General features: G+C 39.3%; 2 protein-coding genes across 8 annotated transcripts in view; one reads left to right on the top strand and one right to left on the bottom strand.

Moving 5' to 3' along the window:
* PRORP (protein only RNase P catalytic subunit) overlaps nucleotides 1–12065 on the bottom strand; it is a 140165-nt gene extending 128100 nt beyond the window's left edge. Inside the window, exons 1-4 of one of the 4 annotated variants that reach the window (XM_045800012.2) lie at nucleotides 11763–12065; nucleotides 11379–11401; nucleotides 8152–8199; nucleotides 7538–7670 (exon numbers count right to left, since the gene is read on the bottom strand). In XM_045800012.2, the coding sequence (XP_045655968.1) occupies nucleotides 7538–7670; nucleotides 8152–8199; nucleotides 11379–11401; nucleotides 11763–11789 (231 nt within the window). In that variant the 5' untranslated portion in view covers nucleotides 11790–12065. Of the gene's footprint in view, nucleotides 1–7537; nucleotides 7671–8151; nucleotides 8200–10099; nucleotides 11402–11762 lie in introns of all 4 variants that reach the window. The other 3 variants (XM_045799995.2, XM_045799987.2, XM_045800003.2) reach the window with 3 other exon arrangements.
* Nucleotides 12066–12248: 183 nt separating this feature from the next.
* Nucleotides 12249–26059, top strand: part of PPP2R3C (protein phosphatase 2 regulatory subunit B''gamma) — a 21493-nt gene continuing 7682 nt past the window's right edge. For 3 of the 4 annotated variants that reach the window (XM_087859043.1, XM_087859042.1, XM_087859044.1), the window contains exons 1-10: nucleotides 12249–12422; nucleotides 17040–17167; nucleotides 19331–19435; nucleotides 20036–20148; nucleotides 20610–20707; nucleotides 22491–22561; nucleotides 24213–24345; nucleotides 24760–24815; nucleotides 24895–24970; nucleotides 25670–25806. In XM_087859043.1, coding sequence (XP_087715169.1) covers nucleotides 12365–12422; nucleotides 17040–17167; nucleotides 19331–19435; nucleotides 20036–20148; nucleotides 20610–20707; nucleotides 22491–22561; nucleotides 24213–24345; nucleotides 24760–24815; nucleotides 24895–24970; nucleotides 25670–25806 — 975 coding nt within the window. In that variant the 5' untranslated portion in view covers nucleotides 12249–12364. Of the gene's footprint in view, nucleotides 12443–17039; nucleotides 17168–19330; nucleotides 19436–20035; nucleotides 20149–20609; nucleotides 20708–22490; nucleotides 22562–24212; nucleotides 24346–24759; nucleotides 24816–24894; nucleotides 24971–25669; nucleotides 25807–26059 lie in introns of all 4 variants that reach the window. The other variant, XM_045800044.2, reaches the window with a different exon arrangement.

Here is a 26059-nt window from a genome sequence, read left to right as displayed (position 1 = left end):
TATTCCTATAGTGCTGGTAGAAATGTAAAATGAGACACCACTTTGGAAAATGGTTTTGGCAGTTTCTTAAAAGCTACACACACACCAACCATAAGACCCAGTCACTCTACTGCTAGATACGTACCCAGGAGAAAGAAAATTGTAGTAGATTAGTATCCCTTCTGAAATTCATGTCCACCCAGAATAGCCTTAAAAAGGAAGGAATTCTGCAATATGCTACAACATAGATAAACCTTGAGGACATTATGCTAAGTGAAATAACCCAGTCAAAAAAGGCAGATACCTCCACTTATACTTGCAGTAGTCAAAATCATAAAGACAAGAAGTATTGTGGTGGTTGCCAGCAGCTGGGAAGAAGGAGAGAATGGGGAGTTATTGTCTAATAGGTAGAGTTTCAGTTTTACAAGATGAAAAGAGTTACGGGGACGGATGATGGTGATGGTTACACAACAATGTGAATGTATTTAATATCACTGAACTGTACACTTAAAACCAAAATCTACAGGGGATGGAGTCCAGGTATCATTAATTTTTAGGCAACTCCTAAATGATTCTAACCAGCAGTCAAGGTTGAAACCACTTCATCAGATGGTGCCATCTCATTTACTTTGTTTTAAACAAAAGAGTTCTAATTTGATGAAAACATATAAGCCTGAAATACTTTTTTTTGAAGATTTTACTTATTTATTTGAGAGAGGCAGAGAGAGACAGAGCATAAGTGGGGGCTGTTGGGGGGGGGGGCAGAAGGAGAAGGAAAGGGAGAAGCAGACTCCCTGCTAAGCAGGGAGCCCGATGCAGGGCTCAATCCAGAACCCTGAGATCATGACCTGAGCCAAAGGCAGATGTTAAACCGACTGAGCCACCCAGGTGCCCCTAAGCCTGAAATAATTTTGATAAATCTCATTTTAGGTGCTTATGGAGGTCAGCTGACATCATACCTTTTTTTTAAGTAGACAAAGATGTGATATTTACTCCTTGGTTTGTACCTCACATTCCTAAATTACAAGCAAGATTTAGAAAGCGATATTGAAGTCCGTTCCAGCTACTTTTTCCCAGCATGAAATAATTTAAAATGCTGACACGATATAGTTTTCATACATAATGCAATGAATAGTGTTATAGACTGAACTGTGACTACCTCAGAATACATATGCTGAAGTCCTAGCCCCAAGCACTGCAGAATGTGACTGTATTTGGAGATAAAGCCTTTAAAGAAACGATTAAGGTAAAATGAGGTCATAAGGACCGGCCTTAATCCAATTTGACTGGTGTCCTGGACACACAGAGAGACCTGGGATGTTCAAGCACAGAGGAAGTCCATATGAGGACAAAGCAAGGAGGGAGTGGTCTGCAAGTCAAGAGAGAAGCCTCAAGAGAAACCAAACCTGCCAACACCTTGATCTTGGACATCTAGCCTTCAGAACTGTGCAAAAATAAGTTTCCGTTGTTTGACCCATCCGGTTTGTGGTATTCTATTAGCAGCCCTAACAGATTAATACAAACGGTGAGCAAAAACAAAACAAAACAAGAGATGAAAAATCTTTGAGAAATGACACTCTGGAGCTGAATTTTACCCTGGGGTACATGTCAAACCCTGACAGTTGGACACTGGATCTGCCAGGGCCTGGAATGGCTCTTCCTGTAAAATCTTAGCCTCAAAGATTTCACCTGCCCTCTGACCTCAGCCTTCTAGTATTCTTTTCCTTGACTCCCACTAAACCTTTTCTTCTACCCCACACTGAGACTGCTAGCCCCTTGAACTCTCCTCGACAGTGCTCTCTGGCCTTCCCTCCTTCCCCATCTAGTCTGAGCGCCATGGCAATCATGTTAACTACTCTGTCAGAACCACCTTCCCTTGCTCCCCATCATACTGTCACACCTCACCAACAAAACCCAAACTCTGAGCTAATGTTACATTTTGTCTTCACTACTGCCATTCCAGGTGAGCCAAGCTCTGTCAGAAAAATATTAAATCATACATTCATGTAAAGTCAAGTCTATAAATTACTGATTCAAATCTCAGCATCCACCCCTTGCCACAATCCTGCCTGGAGTTAGCATCTCCACCATTCTTCTTAACAACCATTCCAAACTTTCTTCACTGTCTAGTGTTGACCAGACTCCCATCTGGTGTCTACTACACTTTCCACTTGACTCCAACCTCTCGCTGTGTACCCATTTAACACAGATGTCATTTCCCTCAAACTTCTCTCCCTCTACCTATATGTTTATATCTGCACCCATCTTCACTTATTTTTTTTAAAAGATTTTATTTATTTATTTGTCAGAGAGAACCCACACAAGCGGGGGGCGGCAGACAGAGGGAGAAGCAGGCTCCCTGCAAGAACCTGATGTGGGACTCGATCCCAAGACCCTGGAATCATGACCTGAGCCAAAGGCAGACGCTTAACCGACTGAGCCACCCAGGTGTCCCCCCATCTTCACTTTCTTTTCTTCACTTTCTTTTCTACAGTCTCAAATGAGGACTCTCCTTTCAAACTTCCCCCATTTGCGCTCTTTTTGGCAGCCCCTCCTACTTCTGAACCTTGCTCATTAGTAATCCATTCTCTCTCCTACCTGTCCTTACTTGACATTTTTATCTTTACTGACACCCTTTCTTCATCACCTAAACATGCACAAGTCTCTCCCACATCCCTACATCCTCCCTTGATCTCTACCATCCTGCAGTCACAACTATCTCATTTCTTCTTGCTTTCATCTAAACTTCTCAAAAGTATAGTTTACACTCGATGTATGAGTCAGTGTATGACTGAAACTGCTCTTCCTGAAGTTATCAATAACTTCTTAATTACTTCGTTCTTAAGCAACCCATTCTCTCAAAGCATGCTATAGGAGTGAGGAGAAAGAAGAGGCCCTTTTCTAGTACCCACTGCTCCTCACTACATCTCCACTCCTTACCTCACACCACAGGTCAGCAAATTGTTCTGTAAAGGGCCAGACACTTAACAGTTTAGGTTTTATGAGCCACATGGTCTCTTTTCTAGGTACCCAACTCTGCAAGGCAAAAGCAGCCACATAAATGAATGAGTGTGGCTGTGTTCCAATAAAACTTTATTTATAAAAACAAGGAGTGGGCTGGATTTGCTCTGCAGGCCATAGTTTGCTGACTCCTCCTCTTTATTAGCACCTTGTGTCACCCCAGGCACCTCTACATTTATCAAGAATTTGCCACCTCTGTTCTTCATCACCAGCCTAAGTAACAAAGCACATTACCTGGCACCTGGTAAGCATTCTATAAACACAGCTGCCATTAATACTATCATACGGACACTCTCAATAAATCTGTACTTGCACACCTTGCACTTTTGGCTCTGTTTCTTCATCTGCTTAACTCTCGCACTCTGGACTTTGTCATCACTGCAGAGCACTCTACCTCTGGTCAAATATACACCGATCTAATACACACTGATCAAAATCTCCCGCTTTCATTCTTACTCCACTTATGCTTGCTCTTCAACCTCAAAGAGCCTCCAATCCGCTCCTGTCTCTACTGTCTCCTAGTCCACGAGCTCCCGCCCCTCCTTACTTCCCATCAAGCTTGACCTCATGGTCCCTTAATCGAGCCATCCTCAACTCCTGGTTTCCAACTGCACCAGACAAGCAAACTCCTGTACCATCCATCTATCTGCCTTCTCTATTCCTGTACCTGGACGGTCCGGGACTGCTGAGAATGTCTCACAGATCAATGCCATTACACATTCAGGCTCTCTGGCCTCAGCTGGGGCTTCAGCATCACTCGGCAATACTTTCCCCAAACCTCTCACAAATAATCCAAACTTCCAATGCTTAAAACTCTCCTCAAGGTCCCTTAGGCTTAGGCTATCATACTTTCTCTCACCTTCAAATGACCGATTTGCCTCGGGCTCTTCAGAGAAATTAAGAGGTGTGAATATATGTTCTCAACTCTTTGCTGCACCAACACACTTAACTTGTCCACTATCCTTAATTCCTTCCCGCTGGTCCCAGAAAAAGAGTTGCTTCTACTTCTATCCACCAGCAGTGTTCTAGATCCATCCCTGCCCCTTCTACCGCACCGATACCACAAAAACCAAACCCTGAACAAGCCAGTCACATCACACGACTTTCTTCGCTGCTCTTTAACCATGGACTCATTGCTTCTCCTGAGCTTCCCCATCTTCAAAATGGCGATATCCTTGCAAGGTTGTGAGGGTAACAGATCTAGTTACAGAAGTGCCTGACATATGGCAATCATTTCATAAATGGTAGCAATTATTATTATTATATTAATAGCCTGAAAGTGAAAGGCAGTGACAAGAGATGGAATACAGGATTGGAGACCTTCAGTGGGGGGGGAAAGGGAAGCATACCTGGAAAGAGAAAGAGAAAATAATTTCCCTTGACCTAAAATGTTCCAATCCTTCTGTGAATATATCCAGTTGCTTTGTGAATTACAGTAATTAAATGTATGACTACTCTTTGCTATTCTCACAATAGTCCAGAGGCTGCAACTCCATTTACGCTATAACCTCTCCAAGAGGAAGATTTGCTCTGGGTTCTAAGTCTTTGCCAACAAAGAAAACTAACAAATCTTCCTTCTATTAAGCTAGAATTAAAGTGATACACATTAAAAAGGAATTATAGCAATGTTTAACCATGGAGAGGTGTCAAACAAAAGTATTCAATTTATGATTCCATCACTGGGACAGAAGCACTTCAAGGTGGGAGCCTGGGACATCCTGTGCTAGAAATAAGAGAAGTGCAAAAACTGGGGGCAAAACTGATAGGGTAGTGGAGGAAATGTCAAAAAGACACAGGAGATGGCTTGAAGGGGCTCCTAAAGGACAAATCCAGGACAATTTGAGCAACAAAAAGAATAATGATGGTGGTAACAAATTCTAACACAATTAATCAAAAAAAGAAAAAAGAAGTTCTTATGTCTAGAAAAGGTAATTTAAAAAATAAAAAGGAGCTCTAAAAAAAAAAAAAAGAAAAAAGAGAAATCTTTTATAGAATAATACCAGTTAATAAATGTGGAAGGAATGAAATAACTAGAAAATCACCACTTTACAACCTCCAAAGGTAAAAATCATCTCCATGATACAAAAAACACTGGGTGAAGAGTTAACAGGATATCTGCAAGAATGACAGGACATCTGCATAGGCCTGACTTTTTTTTTTTTTTTTTAAAGATTTTATTTATTTATTTGACAGAGATAGAGACAGCCAGCGAGAGAGGGAACACAAGCAGGGGGAGTGGGAGAGGAAGAAGCAGGCTCCCAGTGGAAGAGCCTGATGTGGGGCTCGATCCCGGAACGCCGGGATCACACCCTGAGCCGAAGGCAGACGCTTAACCGCTGTGCCACCCAGGCGCCCCAGGCCTGACGTATTACTCCACAGGTTAATTTTTAATTACAAAGGTTACCAAGGAAAAAGGTACCTTTACAATGGAGATATCTGGCAGTTGTCCTTGTAATCAAGTGATGGAACTTAGCATCAATAGTGAGGATACCCTGACATTATGTAGCTGCTGTGAGGCATTAAGCACCCAGCATCACCCATGCAGTGCATAGCCAAGAGCTGTTACATTGGATTAATGGAGGAAAAAACAATCAATTAGTCCACAATCTTACTGCTCAAAATGTTGTCTAAAGACCAGAATCACATCATCTGGGAACTTGTTCAAAATACAGACTCTCAGGCCCCTCTCCAGACACCTGAATCATAATTTATATTTTAACCAGATCTTCAAGTGATTCATAGGTACCAAGTTTGAGAAGCCCTGCATAAGACAAAAAACCTAGGCTTTTCAAAAAAAAAATCAATGTCATAAAAATTTAAAAAGGCAGTGCGGGAGAGGCTGTTCTCAATTTAGAGAGACATAACCATCAAAAGCAATGAGTACATCTTGATTGAATCCTGGATCAGAGTGGGAAAAGTTATAAAATACATTTCAGGGTGACAACTGGGAAAATTTGAATATGTACCTTTTATTAAATGACACTGAATTAAGGTTAAGGTTTTGAAATGTGAGGATGGTATTTAATTATAGAATTTTCTTATTCTTAGAAGATATAGGCTGAAATATTTAAGGTCATATGTCTACAACCTACTTTTAAATGGTTCACAGAAACATATATGGAGAGAAAGCATAAGTGGCATAGTAACAACTGGTTACTCAAAATGAAGAGTATGTAGGCTTCCATTGTGCTATTCTTTCATTTTTTTCTTTTTATTAAATAAATAGTTGAAAGGTGGGAAGACTATTCAACTAGTCTATAACAGAAATGGTAAGTCTTTGGTAACAAACAACATGAGTTGCATTCAACCTTGCATCTACCCTAACATCTGCTTCAGCAAACACAGGTAAGTGTTCAATAGATGTTTGATGAGAGAAAGGAAATTTATCTGTTCAAATCATATTTCAGCAGGCAGAAATTCCTAAAGCATTAAGAGTTGCTACAACCAGTTGGCTGTCAGGTATATAGGGAACTATATTGTCACTGGAACTTTTCACACAATGAGAGGCAATAGAGTGTGACAGCAAAGGTTTTGGGGTCACTCAGACCTAGATTTTATTAGTGAGGTGTCCTTGGGCAGATTTAATCTCCCAAAGTCTCAATCACTCTGTAAAAAAGAAATAAAATAATACCATATAGGGTGGTTATAAGGATTAAATAAGATATAAGATAACGAATATAAAGTACTTAGCATCACTTAATAAATCTTAACTCTAATTTTATCAATAAAATCAGCTAAAAGTTATTCCATACAATGAAGCTAATGTTTTTATGGACCATATTTTGACTTTATTTTGAAGATTAAAGGTCTTCATATGATCTAAGGGCATTCTGTGACAATTTTAAGTCAAGGTAAGAGGGCAGAACAGTTTTCACTTCTTGTTTTTATTTGGTACCTTGAAGAAAAAGCACTTACCAAGATAATAAGCGACCTTTCCCCAAGGTAAAAGCATTTTAGTTCTTCAACTTAATCTCAGTAAACCAGTATAAAGTACTGAAGAATAGCAAAAGGAAGCTATTAAAAATGACTTATGGAATCAAATTCAATACTAAGAAAATCTGGAAATAATTTTGTCAAGCTCCCTTAAACTCTTTTCATTAGAAAAGTTGTGAGAAACCATGTTTTTATGGGAGTTACTGAACACAGTTTTCTGGAAGTACTTAGACAAAAAATGAGCACCTGTCTTTATGGCTTTAAGTGGACCTGTGCCTAGATAAAACAGGACTGACTCCAATAGATGGAGGATAGTCCACCCCAATTATTCTGTTAAATTCTGAAGCAGTCTCTCCTAAAGGTTGACAACTATAGCCAGCAGGCCAAATCCAGTCCACAGTGTATTTTCATAAATATAGTTTTAATGGAACACAGCCATGCTCATTCACTTATGTACTGCGTTTTGAGTTGAAAAGTTGCAACAGAGACCAGATGGCCCACAAAGCCTAAAATATTTACTATTCGGTCTTTTACAGAAAAAAATTGCCAATTCCTACTCTAGACAAGCAATCCACGAAAGGAATAAAACCTGTTCGGGACTCACCTGAGGTGTTGTCTTTTTGTACTGATCACCTCCGTCTATCACATCCCTCATGATTTTTCCTTTAAGAAATTCGTATTCTTCTGGACTCAGGTGATTAGACTCTATGGTTTTCCCACAGCCCAAACAATGACCACTGTAATTACAATAGTTTGTGTTAAATGGTATCCTGGAAAAGAACTTTTTCTAAGATCAATAATCCTAGGACAAGAGGAAACTGAAAAGTAACGAAAAAGAACATTATAATATTTGTGATCATCACATGCATCCAATTGTTTATAAACCTGATTAATAATCCACATTAGGTGTGCCAGAACACCCAAAAAAAGTAGACTGGTGGGCACCCGGATAAAGTTTTTAAAGTCATTCTCAAAACACAACCGGGTCCCAAATCTGTAGAGGAAAATATCTCTGAGGCTTCACATAAGGCTTACACGAGTTTATGGCAAAAACATTTTGAGCACTGGAAATTCTCCACATGTAAAACATGGCTTTTTTTCTTGGCTACTCTCTTAATTATCCTATCTCTAATGTATTCTTAAAAATTTTTTGATCAGTAGCAACAATACCTACTAAACCTGCATCAAGCGAGTTAAACATTAAAAATTGGCCTTTACCTTTTCTTGACTGTTGTGAACTGTCCTTTCCATTGTTCTCCAGGAACACTACAAAAAAAGATTGCAAAACCAGATCATTAGGAGGTCAGACTCCTACAGAACCAAAAGATAGGCATTTTATTTAGAAACTCAGTAGTCAAGAGCTCTGAAAGGTTCAGGATGCTTTCCTAGAATGGTTTATTTAGAAGAGCAGGTGATACACTGTGATGGGGCTAAGGAGGTAATGGTACCCTACTCTGGACCTCCCTCTTCCCTTCACTTCTCTGGTCATCCAACCCTCATCTTCACATCTATATCTGCCTTCAGGGGACCCGGTAGCTGACATTAATAGTGTACCCTCTAAATCAAACTCAACTCTAACCTTCTCCATAAATCTACCAGACATTGTTTCTGCCCAAAGTAATTCCTTCCCTTATGTTATCTTCTTATGCACTACTATAAACTGTCAAGTATTACATTACCAATTAGTTTGTGAATGCCATCATAACATCTCTTATATCACCAAACACCCACAGTGCCGAGCCAAATGAAGGCATCCAAAACTACTTGATTTATTTGCTCAATCAACTTATCCTTTCCTTCCTCTTACATATACAACTATCAGCTTCTATTGATTCGATTGCCTTCTCTCCTTCCCTAGTTCTTAATGCAAGATCTCATCATCTCTCATTCAAACCTGCAATTGCCTCCAAATAGATCTCCTTATTTCCAATCTTCCATAATCTTTTTTTTATTTTTATTTTTTATTATGATATGTTAGTCACCATACAGTACATCATTAGCTTTTGATGTAGTGTTCCATGATTCATTGTTTGCGCACCTTAGTTCCAATCTTAATCCCTCTCCAACCTTTTTTTGTATCGGCAATTACCTTTCTAAAACTCTACTCCAAGGTAATAGAATAAAATCCAAAATCCTTGGCATTCAAGATTTTCACAATCTAGGCCCTCCAGTGATATTCAATAAATTTGTTAAATAAGATAATTAAGCATGGTTACTACTTCAAAGATCTATAAAGAGAATACAGAATAGCAAAGAGAAAAGCAGAAAAGGAATACGTTTTTAGGAAAAGAGCCTGAAACAAGTTAGTGGTGAAGAAATAAGTGAATAAAAGGCTAAAGCAATAAATAGGCACAGAGCAGTAACATGAATAAAAGCAAAGAGAAAGCAGAGAGCCTTGGAGAGAACAGCTGGATGATGGAAAGATCCAAAATGAACTGGAACAATGAGATTTTCCATTTTTAACTGTTGAATATCATATCTGATCAGGGTCCCCCATCAGCTCTAACCATCCAAGTTAATGAAATGCACAGATTAAACAGATACCAGTAACTAGGTTTCAGAAGAACTTCTTAAACACTAATATGACCCAAAGACAGTTCCAGTTTTCTTGCCATGAACTCCAGCCCCAAGTGCTATTTGTAAGTACATCATACTGAACACCTAGAAAAAAACAGATGATCCTTCTACGAAGAAAAAATACATGAAAACATACAAGTCGCTCGATAATTTCCCTTTTATGTGATGGAGAATAGAGTTTGCTTATACTATTACTTTTATTAAAGGGTAAGAAATGTCTTCAATTTTCTTTTATTTTTAATTTAAAAAAAAATTTTTAAGGATTTTATTTTTTTGCCAAAGAGAGAGAGCGAGAGAGCACAAGCAGGGAGAGTAGAAGGCAGAGGGAGAAGCAGGCTCCCCACTGAGCAAGGAGCCGGATGCGGGATTCGATCCCAAGACCCTGGGATCATGACCTGAGCTGAAGGCAGATGCTTAACCAAATGAGCCACCCAGGCGTCCCAAAATTTTGTCTTTAAAGGGAAAAAATCTGAGAAAAGGAAAGAAGTATAATCTGAATAGAGTAATTCTCAGCGACAAGAAGAAAAGGAGGTGGCTGCTTTTAGGTAGCGGTATTAAAAACAGACATATAAAGAAAGATCAAAATTACCTCTCAAACCATGTTTTTATACTGTGTGCAAATGACTCTTCAGGATATAGATGATTATCTCTTAGATACAAAAGAATGTCAAGTAGCTTGTTTGAATATTGATCATCTTTTATGTTTTTTCCAAAATCAAAGAATGTTTTTAAAGTTTTCAACGGAGGAATAAGATCATAATCTAACAATTCCTGATACAAATTCCAAGCTAGGTTTACATCTTGATGGAGGAGGGCTCCCTCAATACAATCATTGTAGTTCCTTCTTGAAGGGACCATGACTTTTTTGATATCCTCTAACAGCAGCAAGGCCTCTTTCCATCTGTCTGAGTGGATTAATCCCTGGATGAGAAGAGTATACCCTTCAGGTTCTAATCTCTTGTATCTGGCTTTCATGATCTCATAAACATCAATAACTTCCGATGTCTGCTTATGAAAGATGCAGAGATACAAATACCTGACCAGCAAATCATAGCCTACGATACCGTTGTTTTTTGCAGCTACCCAGGATAACAGAGATTTGGCCACATCTATAGAGCTATGGGAGTGAGCCATTTGTAAAATGATCCAACTTTCAAAATTAGCCTTTCCTTTGAAATCTTCCTTGAGTTTATCCCACTCTTGTGAATTCAAAGGTTTTGTTGGGAGTTGAATAGTGTTCCTCACAGGTGGCAAGGCATGATCTTCCTTATGAGGATTCATCTGTGATCTCTTCTTAGCCGCTCCAGCTGCAAAAAGATGCGAATCAGAAGAAACTTGCTTATTACTGCCTTCATCTCCTTTCCTGAAATATCTGGCCTTGGCAATCAGCAGATTCCCTGCTTTAGTATTTTGTGCAGACACTGTTTTAAGAGAAAACCACTTCTGCTGGTTCCCGACGCCATAACAGTCTTTGAAAAAGAGAGAGAGATAAGAGTGTCCTGGGCTTAGGCCAAGGTATGGGTTGCTCTTCCAAAGCTTAGAAAAGTTTCGAATACCAGTGAAACAGAAAGTCATCATGCACTGAGATCAGCACCAGATAGAGATGTTCAAAAAGCCCCGACTTCTACAGCCCCCACTGTTCAAATATCCCTACTTCTAATTAAGGAATTGGGAGTGGGGGCGGAGAACCGAAGCACAACTTCTTAAAAGATGATTTTCAGTTTCTCAAGACAAATCAAGGATCTGCTTTTGGGGCTACTTAATACTACGAAGTCTGCTGAGTCCTCTCCATTAAACAACCATCCGGGGACATCCGACCTTGGTCGCAAGTCCCAGAACCAGGGGACAGGGCAGGAATCCTCCGGTACCTGATGTATTCCAATCTGTGAACCTGAGGAAAAAGCACAAGGAGGTCCGTCCAGTTTTATTCGCGTGGATCACAACAGCCCTTGAAAAAGAGGCAGGATCCCATGGGAGCCTTGCTGAAGGAGGGGCGCAAAGTCGAAAACGGCGACCAGGTGTCCCCAACCCCAGACCTAGGAGCAGCATGGACAGCGGCGAAAGCCAAAATCTAGGGGCCCTGCGCCGGCGTAACAACCCTCCCAGGCCGCCAAACGCGTCAGGTGATGATATGGGGGGCGGGAGCGGAGAGCCGAACTGACAATTCAAGTAAGGAAGAAAGGTCCACGAAGGGCACTGCCGGCCGTGTACAGACCGATCTGAAACGAAGTTCACTCCGTTCAACAACTCACCTCAGCACTCACGTTTAAGGCCACCATAAGCACGGCAGAACTACCGCGTCCACAATGCACCGCGAGGGCCTGGGCCCCGGGGCGTGGCTGAACCCCACGCAGGCGTTCCGCCGGGCCTGACGGCGATGAAAACACAATTTTGAAACCGTTAGTGGCAGAAGGGGCTGTTGAAGACGTCTACTACGTTCAGGGAATCTTTACGGCCTCTAGATAGCCGCAGTGAGCAATGAAAAGAAATCGTGAAGCAAAAAAGCTCTTCCTCGAGCCGGAAACGCCATAGGACTCCTGAATCACGTGGTATACACGCGCCAAAGTCTCAAGTTAAATAAAAACGGGGGCTTCCTTATCCTGCAGCTTTAAAATTGACCTTGTTGAAGTTGGGCGCTGCCTTACAGAGGATCATTTTTCCATCTGTTTGAAGTCGGCTTTCCCCGCTGTTAACGTGATCGCCGTATCCTCCGCAGTAGCTATAATGGGTTTTTGCCTGGTTAGTCGACTTCCGCCCAAGTCCAAGATGGCGGTTGAGCGTTCGTGACCCTTATGGGGTTGGGCGGAGATTGCAGTCTGAGCTAGTAGGGGGTGGAGCGGTTAGTAAACAGCAAATGCAGGAGCTGCTGCGCGGGAGTCAGCCATGGACTGGAAAGAGATTCTTCGCCGGAGGTTAGCGACGCCCAACACAGGTACCCACAGTGAGTTTGGGAGGGGCTGCTCGCAGAGCTAGGCGGCCCTAAACTCCTGGAGGTTGGGGGAGATGGGGAGGAGCAGCTACTGGGAGCCGCACTTTATGCTTCTATGAAAGCTCTCTTGACAAAGGCAGATGGGACGTGATTTAGGGGTACTGAGAGTTTTGACCCACACTTCCCGGAAAAAGGATTGCGGGAATGAAGAGCTACCTTAGCACCCACTTACGTGGCCTTGACCAAGGCTTTTGAGGGATAATTGAGAACCCCGGTTCCAACAACTCTTCGATCCTACTACAATTTATAATCCATTGATCTTATGCGTTTTTACTAACACGCTTTTCACTTCCCTCCTTATCCATTGTAGATTTCATAATCTGTTTTTCTTTATTCTTTTCCTCCTCCTTCACACTTGCTTCTTAACCAGCCTGGTTAAAGCTCTTTCTATTCCACACGTACCCTCGGGGCAGCCAGAAGTGGCTGGAGAAAACGTGGCAAATTGTCTCACTTTGAATTCATGTCCACTAACCTAAAGTGTTTCAGTTATTCATTTACACATCTGCCGCGTTTCCCTACGTAGTCATTCTCCTACACTTCAAGGCAGTTGTCATCTTCCAGACCTCCAATTCTCCAATGTGTGCTACCTACTCCTTCTCTTAAGTTGATGAACTTGTGTATATATTTGAGAAAGTCGATGCAAAGAAAAACCTCACCTGTTCCCACTTACATTTCTATCAGCCCTTTCCCCACCATAGATGCCCATAAACTCTACCTTTACTGTTCAACATGAACTGTCATGCTCCTATTTGGGACAATTCCTCCACTCCAACAGGAGATCGTGTTCCCTTTCTTTTATTCACTGACTTCACTCTGTTCTTTCGTTGTCTCTCACGTATCATCAGATTTTCCTTCTCTACTGAGTCATTTCCATCAGCTCTGACAAACATGGCTGTAATATACTCCGTGTAAGAAAAATCATTTCATCTCACATCTCCCTCCAGCTTTTGCTGCATTTTTCTGCACTCCTTATAGGAAAACTTACAAAAAAGTCACGTGTACTTGCACTTTCTCCCCTTCTTCACTCCTTTTTTTTTTTTTTTTGCTGTCAAAAGTACTTTTATTGAGGTAAATTTGCTTTATTTTTTAAACATTTTTTATTTAATTCAATTAATTAACATATAATGTATTATTGGTTTTAAAGGTACAGGCCTGTGATTCATCAGTCTTATCCAATATCCGGTGTTCATTACATCACGTGCCCTCCTTAATATTTATCATCCAGTTATCCCATCTCTCCATCCTCCACCCCAGCAACCCTCAGTTTGTTTCCTATGATTAAGAGTCTCTTATGTCTCCCTCTCTGGTTTCGTCTTGTTTTATTTTTTCTTCTCTTCCCCTATGATCCTGTGTTTTGTTTCTTGAATTCCAAATATGAGTGAAATCGTATGATAATTGTCTTTCTCTGATTGACTTTATTTCGCTTAGCATAATACCCTCTAGTTCCATCCACGTCATTGCAAATGGCAAGGTTTCAATTTTTGATGGCTGTGTAATATTCCTGTGTGTGTGTGTGTGTGTGTGTGTGTGTGTGTGTGTGTGTGTACCGCATCGTCTTTATCCATTCGTCGGCCGGTGGACATCTGGGCTCTTTCCATAGTTTGGCTTCTTGTGGGCATTGCTGCTATAAACACGGGGTGCAGGTGCCCCTTCAGATCACTACATTTGTATCTTTGGGATAAATACCCATTCCATTGCATGCCTGTTATGTGCCGAGTACTGTTCTAGGATATAGCAGTAAACAAAACAGACAAAAGTTCTCCTTGTGGAACTTAAGCTTTAGTGTTGGGAGAGACGATAAATAATAAGTAAATCATTTCGGTTGTATAACTTGTATTTAAGGCTGTTTTCTTCATCGGTGTGCTAGATCCCATTTTTGCTGCTCAGAGATGTATTCCTGCAGTTATCCCCTCTGTCCTGCATCAGTTTTTCTTTCTCAGTCGCCCATATCAGTATATGAACATGGTGCTATTTCTCTCACTCTAAAGACACTTTCTTGTCTTAACTTCTACCTCTAGCTATGCCTCATTTCCCTGCTCCCCTTACAGCAATGCTTGTTAAAAGAATTGTTGATTAAATCTGTGCTGTAATTACTGCTTGTCAACATCATCAGTGATCTCCATTGTTGTGCCAGTGATCAGTTTTTAGTCCTCACTTTACTTGACCTGCCAGCAGTCCCTGCCAGGGATATGGTAGTTCACTCTCCCTCTAAACATACTTTCCTCTCTTGGTTTCTGGGAGTCATACTCCCTTAGTTTTCTTCCCACCCCACCAGTAATCCCGTCTCAGTCTTTTGTGTTCTTCTCCCCAACAACTCAGCATTGGAGTGCGCAAAGCTAAGTAAGTCCCTGGTCAGCTTCTGTTCTCTGTCTACACTCACCTTCATGGTGAAATAGCCATTCTTATGGGTTTAAATACTGTATATTTGCTTTTGTCTCCTAAATTTATATCTCCCGTTTTCCAAATGCCAGATTCATATATCTAATTACCTACTTGACATGGCCACTTGGTTCTAATAGGTATCTTAATCTTAACTTGTCCAAAACTGAACTCCTGGTCTCCTTTCTAACCTACTCACTTGTAACTTTCCCCATCTGCTCAGGTCATAACCTTTGGAGATACCTTCAACTGCTCTTTTTCTCTGACACCCACATTCAGTGTGTCCGCAAATCCTGAGACTAAGAGAATATATCCAGAATGTTTACTCCTAAGCACCTCCATTGCAGCCACCATGATCCAGGCCATTACCGTCTGTCACCTAGATTACTGCGTTAGACTCCCAATTGCTGCTGGTGGCTCTCTCCCTCACCAGAATAAAAGCCAGTGTCTTTCTAATGACCTAGTGGCCTTGACTCCCATTATCTGCCTTCCCTCATCTACTCTTTCCTCTGGCTCACTCTGCTGCAGCCACACTGGCTGCCTCCCTCTTCCCTGGATACACCAGGCACGCTCCTCTATCTTAGGGCCTTGGTCCTGACTGTTTCCTTGCCTGGTATGTACTTCTCCCTGTTTATCTGCACAGCCTGCTTCTTTGCCTTCTTCAGTTTTTTTGCTCAGTTTCATCTCAGGCTTTCCTTGACGCTCTGTTGAAAGCCGTATGTAGGGATGGACACATGTGCACACGTCCACTCATACATATACTTGTGTCTCCCTAGAATAGTTGAATGAAAAAGAATGAGTGAAATGAAAATGACTCTTGGGATTTGGGCTTGGGTAACTGGACAAATACCATTAACTGGGATGGAAATATGAAATTAGAAGAATATTAAGGTAAGGGATGGGAAAATTATTTTAGATATGTTGGAGGGTGAGGATGAAAATATTTGTTTTGAATGTATGAGTTTAGAGTTCAAAAGCAATGTCTGGGTTAGTGACATACATTTGGGACTTAGAAGTCAAACTATGAAAAGTTGAAATGAGGAAGAAAGAGTAACAAAAAGGAAATGGCCAAAAAATAAGAGAATCAACAGTGTGGCCTAAGGTTAAAAATTAACGTGGCACATGTGGCAGAAATGCAGGCATAAGAGAGGTTTAGGGAACAGCTATAGGCACGTTGGAAGGAAGTGAGACCAGGAAGAAGAAAATAAACTATTGAGAAAATAGGTCACAGATTTGAAGATTTCAGTGAGGCGGAAGTGTAGGTGTTATGACAGGTTTTGAATAACCAGGAGAGAAAAATTATCTGAGAGTATATTTAAGTGTAGTATATATAGGAGCAGATATCTGTGGTCTTACCATGGAACTGAGTGACAGAGGTGACCCCTCTTCATAGTTGAAGGGTCACAGTTACTCATAAACGTTTATCCTTCCTTGACAATCGCAGGACCTTGAGGTGAAGAACACTGTGTGCCAATTGCTGTGGTCAATAAACAGTGCGGGGGATGGATTAAATGAGATGGCCATAGGCCAGCAGCAGGCAGGCTGGAGGGTGAGAGAGCCTGAGACGGAAGGGGTTTACATCAGGTGGAGGAACAGTGATTGCAAGGCCGAAACTTCATGAGGTCAAGGGCTGTGTCTGTTTTCTCATCACACTCGTCCCGGTGTCTAGTAGTGTTCTATCCATAGTAGGTGCTCAGTAAGTACTTTTGAGGGAATGAATATGCCAGAAGTCCGTACGAGAGATAGTGACTTGAGGAAGAGACAAGTATAATGATAAAAAGAAGTAGAGGGAGCAACTAAGATGTGGTTGAAAACGCAGGGGAGGCTCTTTTGATTCTTGGTGTTTCAAGAAAATTAATATAGATGTTCAGGGTATAAGCACAACTTTGAACGTCTTTTTTGCAGTGTAATTACACTGTCGTAAAAAACCTTGATTTTAAGGAGTGCCTGGGTGGCTCAGTCAGTTGAGCATCCAACTCTAGATTTCGGTTCAGGTCATGATCTCAGGGTCGTGAGATTGAGCCGCGTGTTGGGCTCTGTACTGGGTGTGGAGCCCACTTAAGATTCTCTCCCTCTCTCTCTCTCTCTCTCTCTATATATATATATGTAAAAATATTGATTTTGAAAGTGATTTTCCCCCTTTAATCTATTTTGTTACCAGAAAAAAAAAGTGAACAAGAATTAAAAGATGAAGAAATGGATTTGTTTACCAAGTACTACTCAGAATGGAAAGGAGACAGAAAAAACACAAATGAATTCTATAAGACCATTCCCCGGTTTTATTACAGGGTAAGTGTTATCTAAGCAAGTGTCTCATGGAGTTTATAAATGAGATGTTAGCTTTTAAAATGGGATCAGAATCTTTTATACAAATAAATAGAGATTGTACTTTAAATTCTATATGTTCTTTCATTGTAGTTGATTTTATCATTGTTTTGGAATGGATAAAATCTCAAGTTTTATATAAATTGGTATGAGAACACAAAGTTGTCGCTTGGCCCCCTTTGTTTGAGTTACAGGCTTTTTCTTGTGGGTCTCAGTAGTAGGTATTCTGTTGGATCATGTGTCAGGCTCTTTATAAGATTTAGGTTTACTTGGCTGATCACCATTTTTAACTTTGTCTTTTACCCATGTTCTAAGGTAATACATTTTGCTTGAGGTTAAACTGAAAAATAAATTAAAATGGAAAACTTGAAGAGTTATAATTATGTTTCCTTGTGCCGAAACCATAAAGAAGTCTTTGAAAAAGAGAATAGACGACAGGAAGACCTTAAGAAAGCTGCTTACAGCTGAAATTGAAGGCGACTGAAAAGAATAAGACCTATTTCGTATTATGTAAAATGTGACCACTATAGAAGAGTTAACTGTGAAATTTTAGCTGAATGTCTCTTAAACTTGCTACCTTCTAAACTCAATTATAACAGTATTTACAAAGAAAGTAAACATTCTTTCGCTTGCAATGTATTGATATAAGTGAATTATCTAGATAGTTGTAACTTATTTCTTCAAGTACAAACCTTTGCCAAGTGAACCATTTTATTGGAAACTTTTCTGTAATACTATTTCCCAGTCTTTTAAGAATTATGTGACTACGGGGGCCTAGCTGCCCCAAGGTCAGTAGATCATGTGACTCTTGATCTCAGGGTTGTGAGTTCAAGCCCCATGTTGGGTGTAGAGATTACTTAAAAATAAAATCTTAAAAAAAATTATATTACTAAATCCATATTTGTCATGGAAAAGAGAAAAAACAGCTGATATTTTCCCATAACATTGCACAGAGATGTAAATAAATATTTCTACATGAATCCTTCTCCATACTTCTGTGTACACGTGTGTTTAACAACAATGGGATCATAACAACCCTACTTCTCCCACTTTATGTGTTTCATACTTTCTTAAACAGAGCCCACTAGACAACTGAAAATTTTTGATAGTCTGGGGGAACAGGAAGGGAATTGATGTTTATTGAGTGCCACTGTACTTCAGAGCACTTTATATTCATGATCTCATTTAATCAGAATTATGAAATAGTATTTTATCCAGAAACAGCCCTTAGATGTTGACATGACCCCATTTCTGAGCCCAGGACCCAACTTTCCTGTACTTCCAGTACCAGCCTTTTGCCTCTCCCGTGTGGTTCCTGAGGGAATTCCCTTTTCCCCTGTTTCTCTCTTTGACCTCTCCCAGATCCCATATAGTTTCCTGTCTGCAGATGTGGATTTGTGGGATGTTCTTTCTGTTTCTTCCCTCTCTGTCTTCCCACTGCTTTGGAGAAACCACCTACCATCTTTGATTACCACTTCTGTCCTTGGCTGGTTAGCTGGTTGACTAGCCACGGGAGCACAGTCACAGTTTCAACCCCAGCCTCACCTGCTAATGCTTCCTCCTTTTCCATTCCTTTTGATGGGAGTGATGGCATCTTAGTTCTTGGAAATGAAAGAACGAATTGGGACTATGGTTACTTAGCTACATTTAATGGGGCAGAGGTATAGACAAAGAAGAAATCCTCGAAGCAAATTATTTGAGGTCGTGCTGGAATGAGTCATTTTAAAGCCCTGTTTACGGAAATCGCCCAAGAAGTAAGGTCATTCAAGCTCAAAGGGCATATTTTGCTAAGACCGTGAAGATTCAGTTAGTCCTAACTTAATTGTATGTCAGTCTAAGGTTATGGTGGAAAGAGTATCCTAAGAATATAAAATGAAACTTGGGCTAGATTGTTAGCTCTTTGTAGGCAGGGATCTGGCCTTGCTGATTACTGAATCCTCTGGGGATCTCTTTTTGTTAAATGAACTTTTTAAATGCATGATAACTTGAAGTTAAGCAAAATTGAGATACAAAAAGTAATTTGAGGCAATGCAGTATGTAGTTATTTTAGGAGGCCAAATATATTTTTACATAATCCAATAATAGTCTAGAATTTAAGTGTAGAAATTAACTCTAGTGTATTCTTAGCTGCCAGCTGAAGATGAAGTCTTACTACAAAAATTAAGAGAGGAATCCAGAGCCGTCTTTCTGCAGAGAAAAAGCAGAGAACTGTTAGATAATGAAGAATTACAGGTAAGAGTAGGATTAAAGTTTGCTTTGGATGTTGGCCATTTCTTTATTTGTACTAAAGTCATACAGGATCTCAGGGTGTCTGAATGGAGCCACTACAGCAGAGTGGGTGACTGCAGGCCCTGGAGCAATGATTCCTATCAGAATCAGCTGCAGAACTTGCCTGGGCACCGTCTCCCAAAGATTTTGTTTTGTTTTTTAAGTCCCTAGGTAATTCTAATGTGAGGCCGAAGTTGAGAACCACTACTATAGGTCAAACATCGGGGGTTCACATCCTAGCCATGGTCTGTGACCTTGGGCAATGGACTTAACATTTCTGTGCTTCAATTCTCATCTGTTACATAGAGATAACAGTATCTATGTGCATCACATAGTTATATGGAATAAAGAGGTACCATATATGAAAACTTTAAACTTGGGCATTCAATAAACGCCAGCTATTCATATTATATTATTAGCAATCAAAGGGATAATAGGGAATAAGATTCATCTAAATATTAAATCTCTGCTATCGACTATCATTTTAGTGGAAATAACACATTTCACTGATGTTAAATTTTGCTTTGTTAACTGTAACATCTTCATTTCTGCAATTCTCCTAAGAACTTATGGTTTTTGCTGGATAAGCACCAGACGCCACCTATGATTGGAGAGGAAGCAATGATTAATTATGAAAATTTTTTGAAGGTTGGTGAAAAAGCTGGACCAAAGTGCAAGTAAGTATAATTAAGTATAATTAACAAAGAAGTATGTTATGTTAAGCATTTTAAATGCCTGAAATAAATGTCAATGAAAATATAAGTCAATCGTGTGACAGTTTGAGTCCATTTGAGTTATTAATGAAATTTTAAAATTATTTAGTCAAGAAAATTACATTGGTATGAAGTTATTAAAAGAAATAATAGTTTATAATATAGTGTATTTATATATTATACGACTATATATATAGTACATTTATTTACAACAGTAGAGGCTTTCATTCTTTTGTGGGTTTTTTAGCCTTTCATTCTTAACATAAAACTCAAAGATGTATGACTTAATATTTTAAGTTTTGAACTATGGTTTTCACTTTGATTTTTTTCATTTTGATTTTCAATTGTTTGAATTCATGCTGTTTGCCAATTCAGTAGGTCTGCTATGTTGGCAGATGATTTTAATCTTCATTTCCTTTCCTTAGGCAGTTTTTCACAGCAAAAGTCTTTGCTAAACTCCTTCATACAGACTCTTATGGAAGAATTTCTATCATGCAGTTCTTCAATTATGTCATGAGAAAAGGTGATTTCATTTTCCTTGTGTTTAAACTCCTCTTACTGGGAACCAAGGAGGTTTTGGTACATGCTTTTACCGTATTCCTTCTCTATGAAACAACTGTAAGTTTGTTCGTAGTAAGTTTGAATCAATAGCAGAACTTCTTTCTTTTCTTTTCTTGTGAAAGAGAGAGCATAGAGAGCGGGCAGTGGGGGTTGGGACAGAGGGAGAGGGAGAATCCCAAGCAGGCTCCATGCCCAGCAGGGAGCCCGACACACAGCTGGATATCAGGACCCTGAGATTATAACCTGAGCCAGAATCAAGAGTCAGATGCTAAACTGACTGAGCCACCCAGGCAACCACAAATAGCAGAATTTCTTACCTTTTGACCCAGATTTGTTTTTTTATTATTCCGATTCTCTCGTAGAGGAACTTACTAGAGCTGAGATTTTCTACTATAAATTTGGGTTCATTATTATAAACAAAACAAAACAAAAACATGTATCCTAAAGATACTAGCTAAGAACTATATATCAAAAGCTAAACCAAGAGTTTTAATGTATGGTGATTTAAATTATTTTAATTCACTGGTAATTCTGTTTTATCAATATACAGTTGACCTTTGAAGAACACAGGGGTTCGGGCACTAACCTTCCATGCAGTTGAAAATCTGAGTATAAGTTTTGACTCCCCAGAAATTGAACTGTTAAGAGCCCGTTGTTGGCTAGAAGCCTTACCAATATCATAAACAGTTGATTAACACGTGTTTTATATGTTACATGTATTATATACTATATTCTTACAATAAAGGAAGCTGGAGAAAAGAAGTTATTAAGAAAATCATGAGGTGGGGTGCCTGGCTGACTCAGTCAGTGGAGCATGCAACTCTTGAGTTTGAGCTGTGAGTTTAAGCCCCACGTACAGTGTAGAAATTACTTTAAAAAGATTGGGGCGCCTGGGTGGCACAGCGGTTGGGCGTCTGCCTTTGGCTCAGGGCATGATCCTAGCGTTATGGGATCGAGCCCCACATCGGGCTCTTCCACTATGAGCCTGCTTCTTCCTCTCCCACTCCCTCTGCTTGTGTTCCCTCTCTCGCTGGCTGTCTCTATCTCTGTCAAATAAATAAATAAAAAATCTTTAAAAAAAAAAAAAAGAAATTACTTTAAAAAGAAAGAAAGGAAGAAATTCATAAGGAAGAGAAAGTATGTTTACAGTACCATACTGTATTTGGGGGGGGGACCTGTATAAGTGGACTCACACAGTTCAAACCCATGTTGTTCAAGAGTCAGCTGTGTTACGGGTTGAGTTGCCGGAGAGGATAGTTCCAAACTCAGAATTACAACATCAGATTCAAGTTCTTATTAAACAACTTGGAGTTGTTATGATTCATTTCTGTAAGTTCCATAATGATCTATGAAGTCCTTTGTGTACCATCTTTAATTAATATTTAGTCACAGTAGTTAACCTCAGCAGAATAAGAATAAATGCACCTTCACTGAAGGCATAACATTGCACTCACTGCCCCTTTTTGGTGGACACCAAGTTTAGTGGGTAAAGAATATTTTCAAGGGCATCAACTTTATTGTCACTGTAGGCAGGGTAGAATTGTTGATACCTGCCATTAATTCTATGGTATATTTTGATACAAACAATTTTGGGGTTACTGAATTAAGTAATATATGTGTGTGAAGAAGTATGTTTGTAGAATTATTATTTTGTCCCTCTAATCTAGCTGTTTATCTCCTTTTATCCATATATATGCTAAAGGACAGATCTTAAAATTACATTTCATCTTCTTATTTATTGTCAGTTTGGCTTCATCAGACAAGAATAGGTCTCAGTTTATATGATGTTGCTGGACAAGGGTACCTTCGGGAATCTGTAAGTATTAACCTAGTTTAATAACTGCTATAGACACCAAAATGTTAACAGTAGTTATCACTGCGTGTTGGGATTACAGATGATTGTTTTGTTTTTGTTTCTCTGCTTTTATTAGTTTTTACAAATAATGTGTTACTAAAAATCTCTAAAAATGTATATTGACCACAAAAATTCCTTTTTAGATTCTTTTTCTCCAACTTTTAAAAATAGCTTTTCAAAGGAGAAAATACAAAGAATGTAGTGTTTTCACAGGATTAAAAATCATTGAAGAAACAGGAAAACTTTTGGTTATTCATGAGCGTTATAAATGTCAGGGGCAGGAATTTTTCAGGCTGACAAAGATCATTAAGTTTGATAATGTTTTTAATAAGGGAATATAAAATAGGCCATGATTTCCCAAACTCTTAATTCACGGTGACATTAGTATCTCAGTAATTTTTGCATAGTGCCTCTAGGTCAAAAGAAATACCTACCGGTTCCATTTATTAGTTAGTTTTTTTTTTTTTTTAAGATTTTATTTACTTATTTGACAGAGAGAGAGACAGCCAGCGAGAGAGGGAACACAAGCAGGGGGAGTGGGAGAGGAAGAAGCAGGCTCCTAGTGGAGGAGCCTGATGTGGGGCTCGATCCCATGATGCCGGGATCACGCCCTGAGCCGAAGGCAGATGCTTAACGACTGTGCCACCCAGGCGCCCCATTTATTAGTTCTAAACAATTTATGAACGTATTCATTAAGCTTATTATATTTGCCATTTGAAAAAACATACACATAAGTTGAAAGTAAGTAAAATTTTTGCTTCATTCTTAAATTAGAAATACTAATTGCATCTGTGCCCATGGGGCACACTCTATGGCCAGTCAAACCTGGCAGTTAGATTGGACGGTCATCCTCGCTTCCTGTTCCACATGAACTTTGTGTGGTACTTGCTTTATCACAGCGACCATCAAGAACCTAGCTTGACAAAGATTGATGTCATCAAAAGGCACGTATCTCGGTCATTGTTGAAAATGTGTCTTGAGCTCATAGCTCTAGCTTATAGCCACATCTATTGTGTACTCTCTGGCAGATGTCACTGTTTCCCCGAAATTTTTTAAATATCCTGCTGCACCCCTGTGAGTTTACTGAAGCATTCCTGGGCACAATTTGGGAATTATTGGTTTAGTCTCTACATTGCTGGTGGGAGTGTAAAATGGAGAGGGGAGGTGGGAAGTTTTCTCCTCCCCATTTGTGTTCTCTCTTGCTATCTCTCTCTCTCTCTCAAATAAATAAATAAAATCTTTTTAAAAATTAAAAGATTTTGAGAGAGAGCGCATGAGCATGAGAGAGCACAAGCAGGGGGAGGGGCAGAGGGAGCAGCAGACTCCCCACTAAGCAGGAAGGCCAACTTGGGACCTGAGCCACGCAGCCACCCCCTTTTTTGTTCCTTTTGAATCTGGAATTATGTAGGATATATTGCTTTTTCAAAAATGTTAAAACCGAAATAAAAAGCAAAACAATATAAGTTTTACCACTAATGTAATTATTTTATCATTAAAATACTATTAAGAGCTGAATAATTTTTAGTCCTGAAATTCAACATTCCAGTATCTAATGAAGAAACAAGATCAGACAGTCCACATTTTAACGTTTTGATTTGTTTTGTTCTTTCAGGATTTAGAAAACTACATATTGGAACTTATCCCTACTTTGCCACAATTAGATGGGCTGGAAAAGTCTTTTTACTCCTTCTATGTTTGTACAGCAGTTAGGAAGTTCTTCTTCTTTTTAGACCCTCTAAGAACAGGTAAAGAAAATCTTAGATATTATAAGGATATTATTCTAAATCTCAATAACTAAAGTTTTGAAAATGTCATTTATTTTTCTAGTATGTCATTGCCTTTAATATATAAAGATCTTTTATGATTTATTTGCACCAACCAGAACCAGCTGTGTGACAGTGGGCATGTGACCTAACTCTTAGTTTCTTCATCTCTTAAGTGACGTATGAACTGGATAACCAATGACTCCCTCCGGTTCTAAGAAGCCAGTTATTCTGACATGATTTGCTATCCCTGATATATAATACACTGGAGAGATGTTTTTGATGAAAGATATGAAGCTTTAAAATATCAATTGTGTGATTACTCTTCTAAAATAATACCTTTATAAAATTGAATTCCTCTTTTTTAAAAAATGAAATTGTGTTTGTTCTTTAAAGGGAAGATTAAAATTCAAGATATTTTAGCATGCAGCTTCCTAGATGATTTATTGGAGGTAAATATGTTTTTTAAATACTTATAATTATATCACTTGACATTTACTATCTTCTAATTATATCTCTGTGTTTATTTAGTTAAGGGATGAGGAACTGTCCAAGGAGAGTCAAGAAACTAACTGGTTTTCTGCACCTTCTGCCCTAAGGGTATATGGTATGGTTCCTGTCATAATGCTAAAATTTGAATGATCCACTCCTCAGTTAATTAGCGTTCAAAGGACACTTTTATACATAGGCTAATTTACCTTAGGATGAAAGTATTCTAATTACCTTAAGAGCTAGTATTCTAGATTACTGAAATTTCCTTGTCATTTTCTTACTCTTTAACAGAACATACGGAATGTAATTTGATCCTTTGACTCAGGAGCGTCATTGTGAACATCAGTTATTATCTTGCATTGTGGTAAAATGCCACTGCTATCAGCCTCCACAGTGGCAAGTGTTCTAGGGACTGTTGGCTCTTTACTTTAAGTTCGTTAGTCTGCTACATTGTTCTCTTGGGTGATCTTCTGACTCCTTTTGTCATCCTTGATCTCTGCTTTCAAGAGCCAGCATTTCAGTGCTTTTTTATTGACCCCTGTCTCTTTCTAATTTTGAAACCTAGGAAAGTTTAAAAGGTTGCAAATTGAAAACAAATAATGATGGAAATGGCCCAAAGGCCATGGCTTTATGCAAAGCTGAAAGGCTGTTGTGCTAGGGAGCACAGGGACAGCTGATCTTAGGGCACTACCCTAGGAAAGTTTGAAAATCAAAGTATTGACCAATAAAAAGAACTACTTGTGTTTGTTCTTTTGTCCTCTAATTAGAATTTTATTTTAGTCATAAATGTCTTTTTATCATTTTTCTTCCCAAGGCCAGTATTTGAATCTTGATAAGGATCACAATGGTATGCTCAGTAAAGAAGAACTCTCCCGCTATGGAACAGCAACCATGACCAATGTCTTCTTAGATCGTGTTTTCCAGGAGTGTCTCACTTATGATGGAGAAATGGTAGTAGTTTAAATCTCTGATAAATTTTAAAAATTTAGGCTCCCAGTTTCCACAAACCCTTTTCTTGATGTGATACAGTATTATTTTTATACCAGTATCTTTAAAAGTCTGAACTAATCAAATTGTGAATTTTGAAGACTTTTAAGGTAAATTTGCTTAAAAACATTATGGACTCAGGACAAATATAAAATTTTAATACTTTGTTCATTTCATTATCAGTGTATTTCTTTTTTAATGTTTCAAGTTCTGTTTT

Source organism: Ursus americanus, chromosome 35, assembly GCF_024610735.1.
Source record: "Ursus americanus isolate L20-20 chromosome 35, mUrsAme1.1.p, whole genome shotgun sequence".
Classification (NCBI taxonomy): domain Eukaryota; kingdom Metazoa; phylum Chordata; class Mammalia; order Carnivora; family Ursidae; genus Ursus; species Ursus americanus.
Note: the sequence above shows the minus strand (reverse complement) of the source record. Positions and strands in the feature narration are given on the sequence as shown.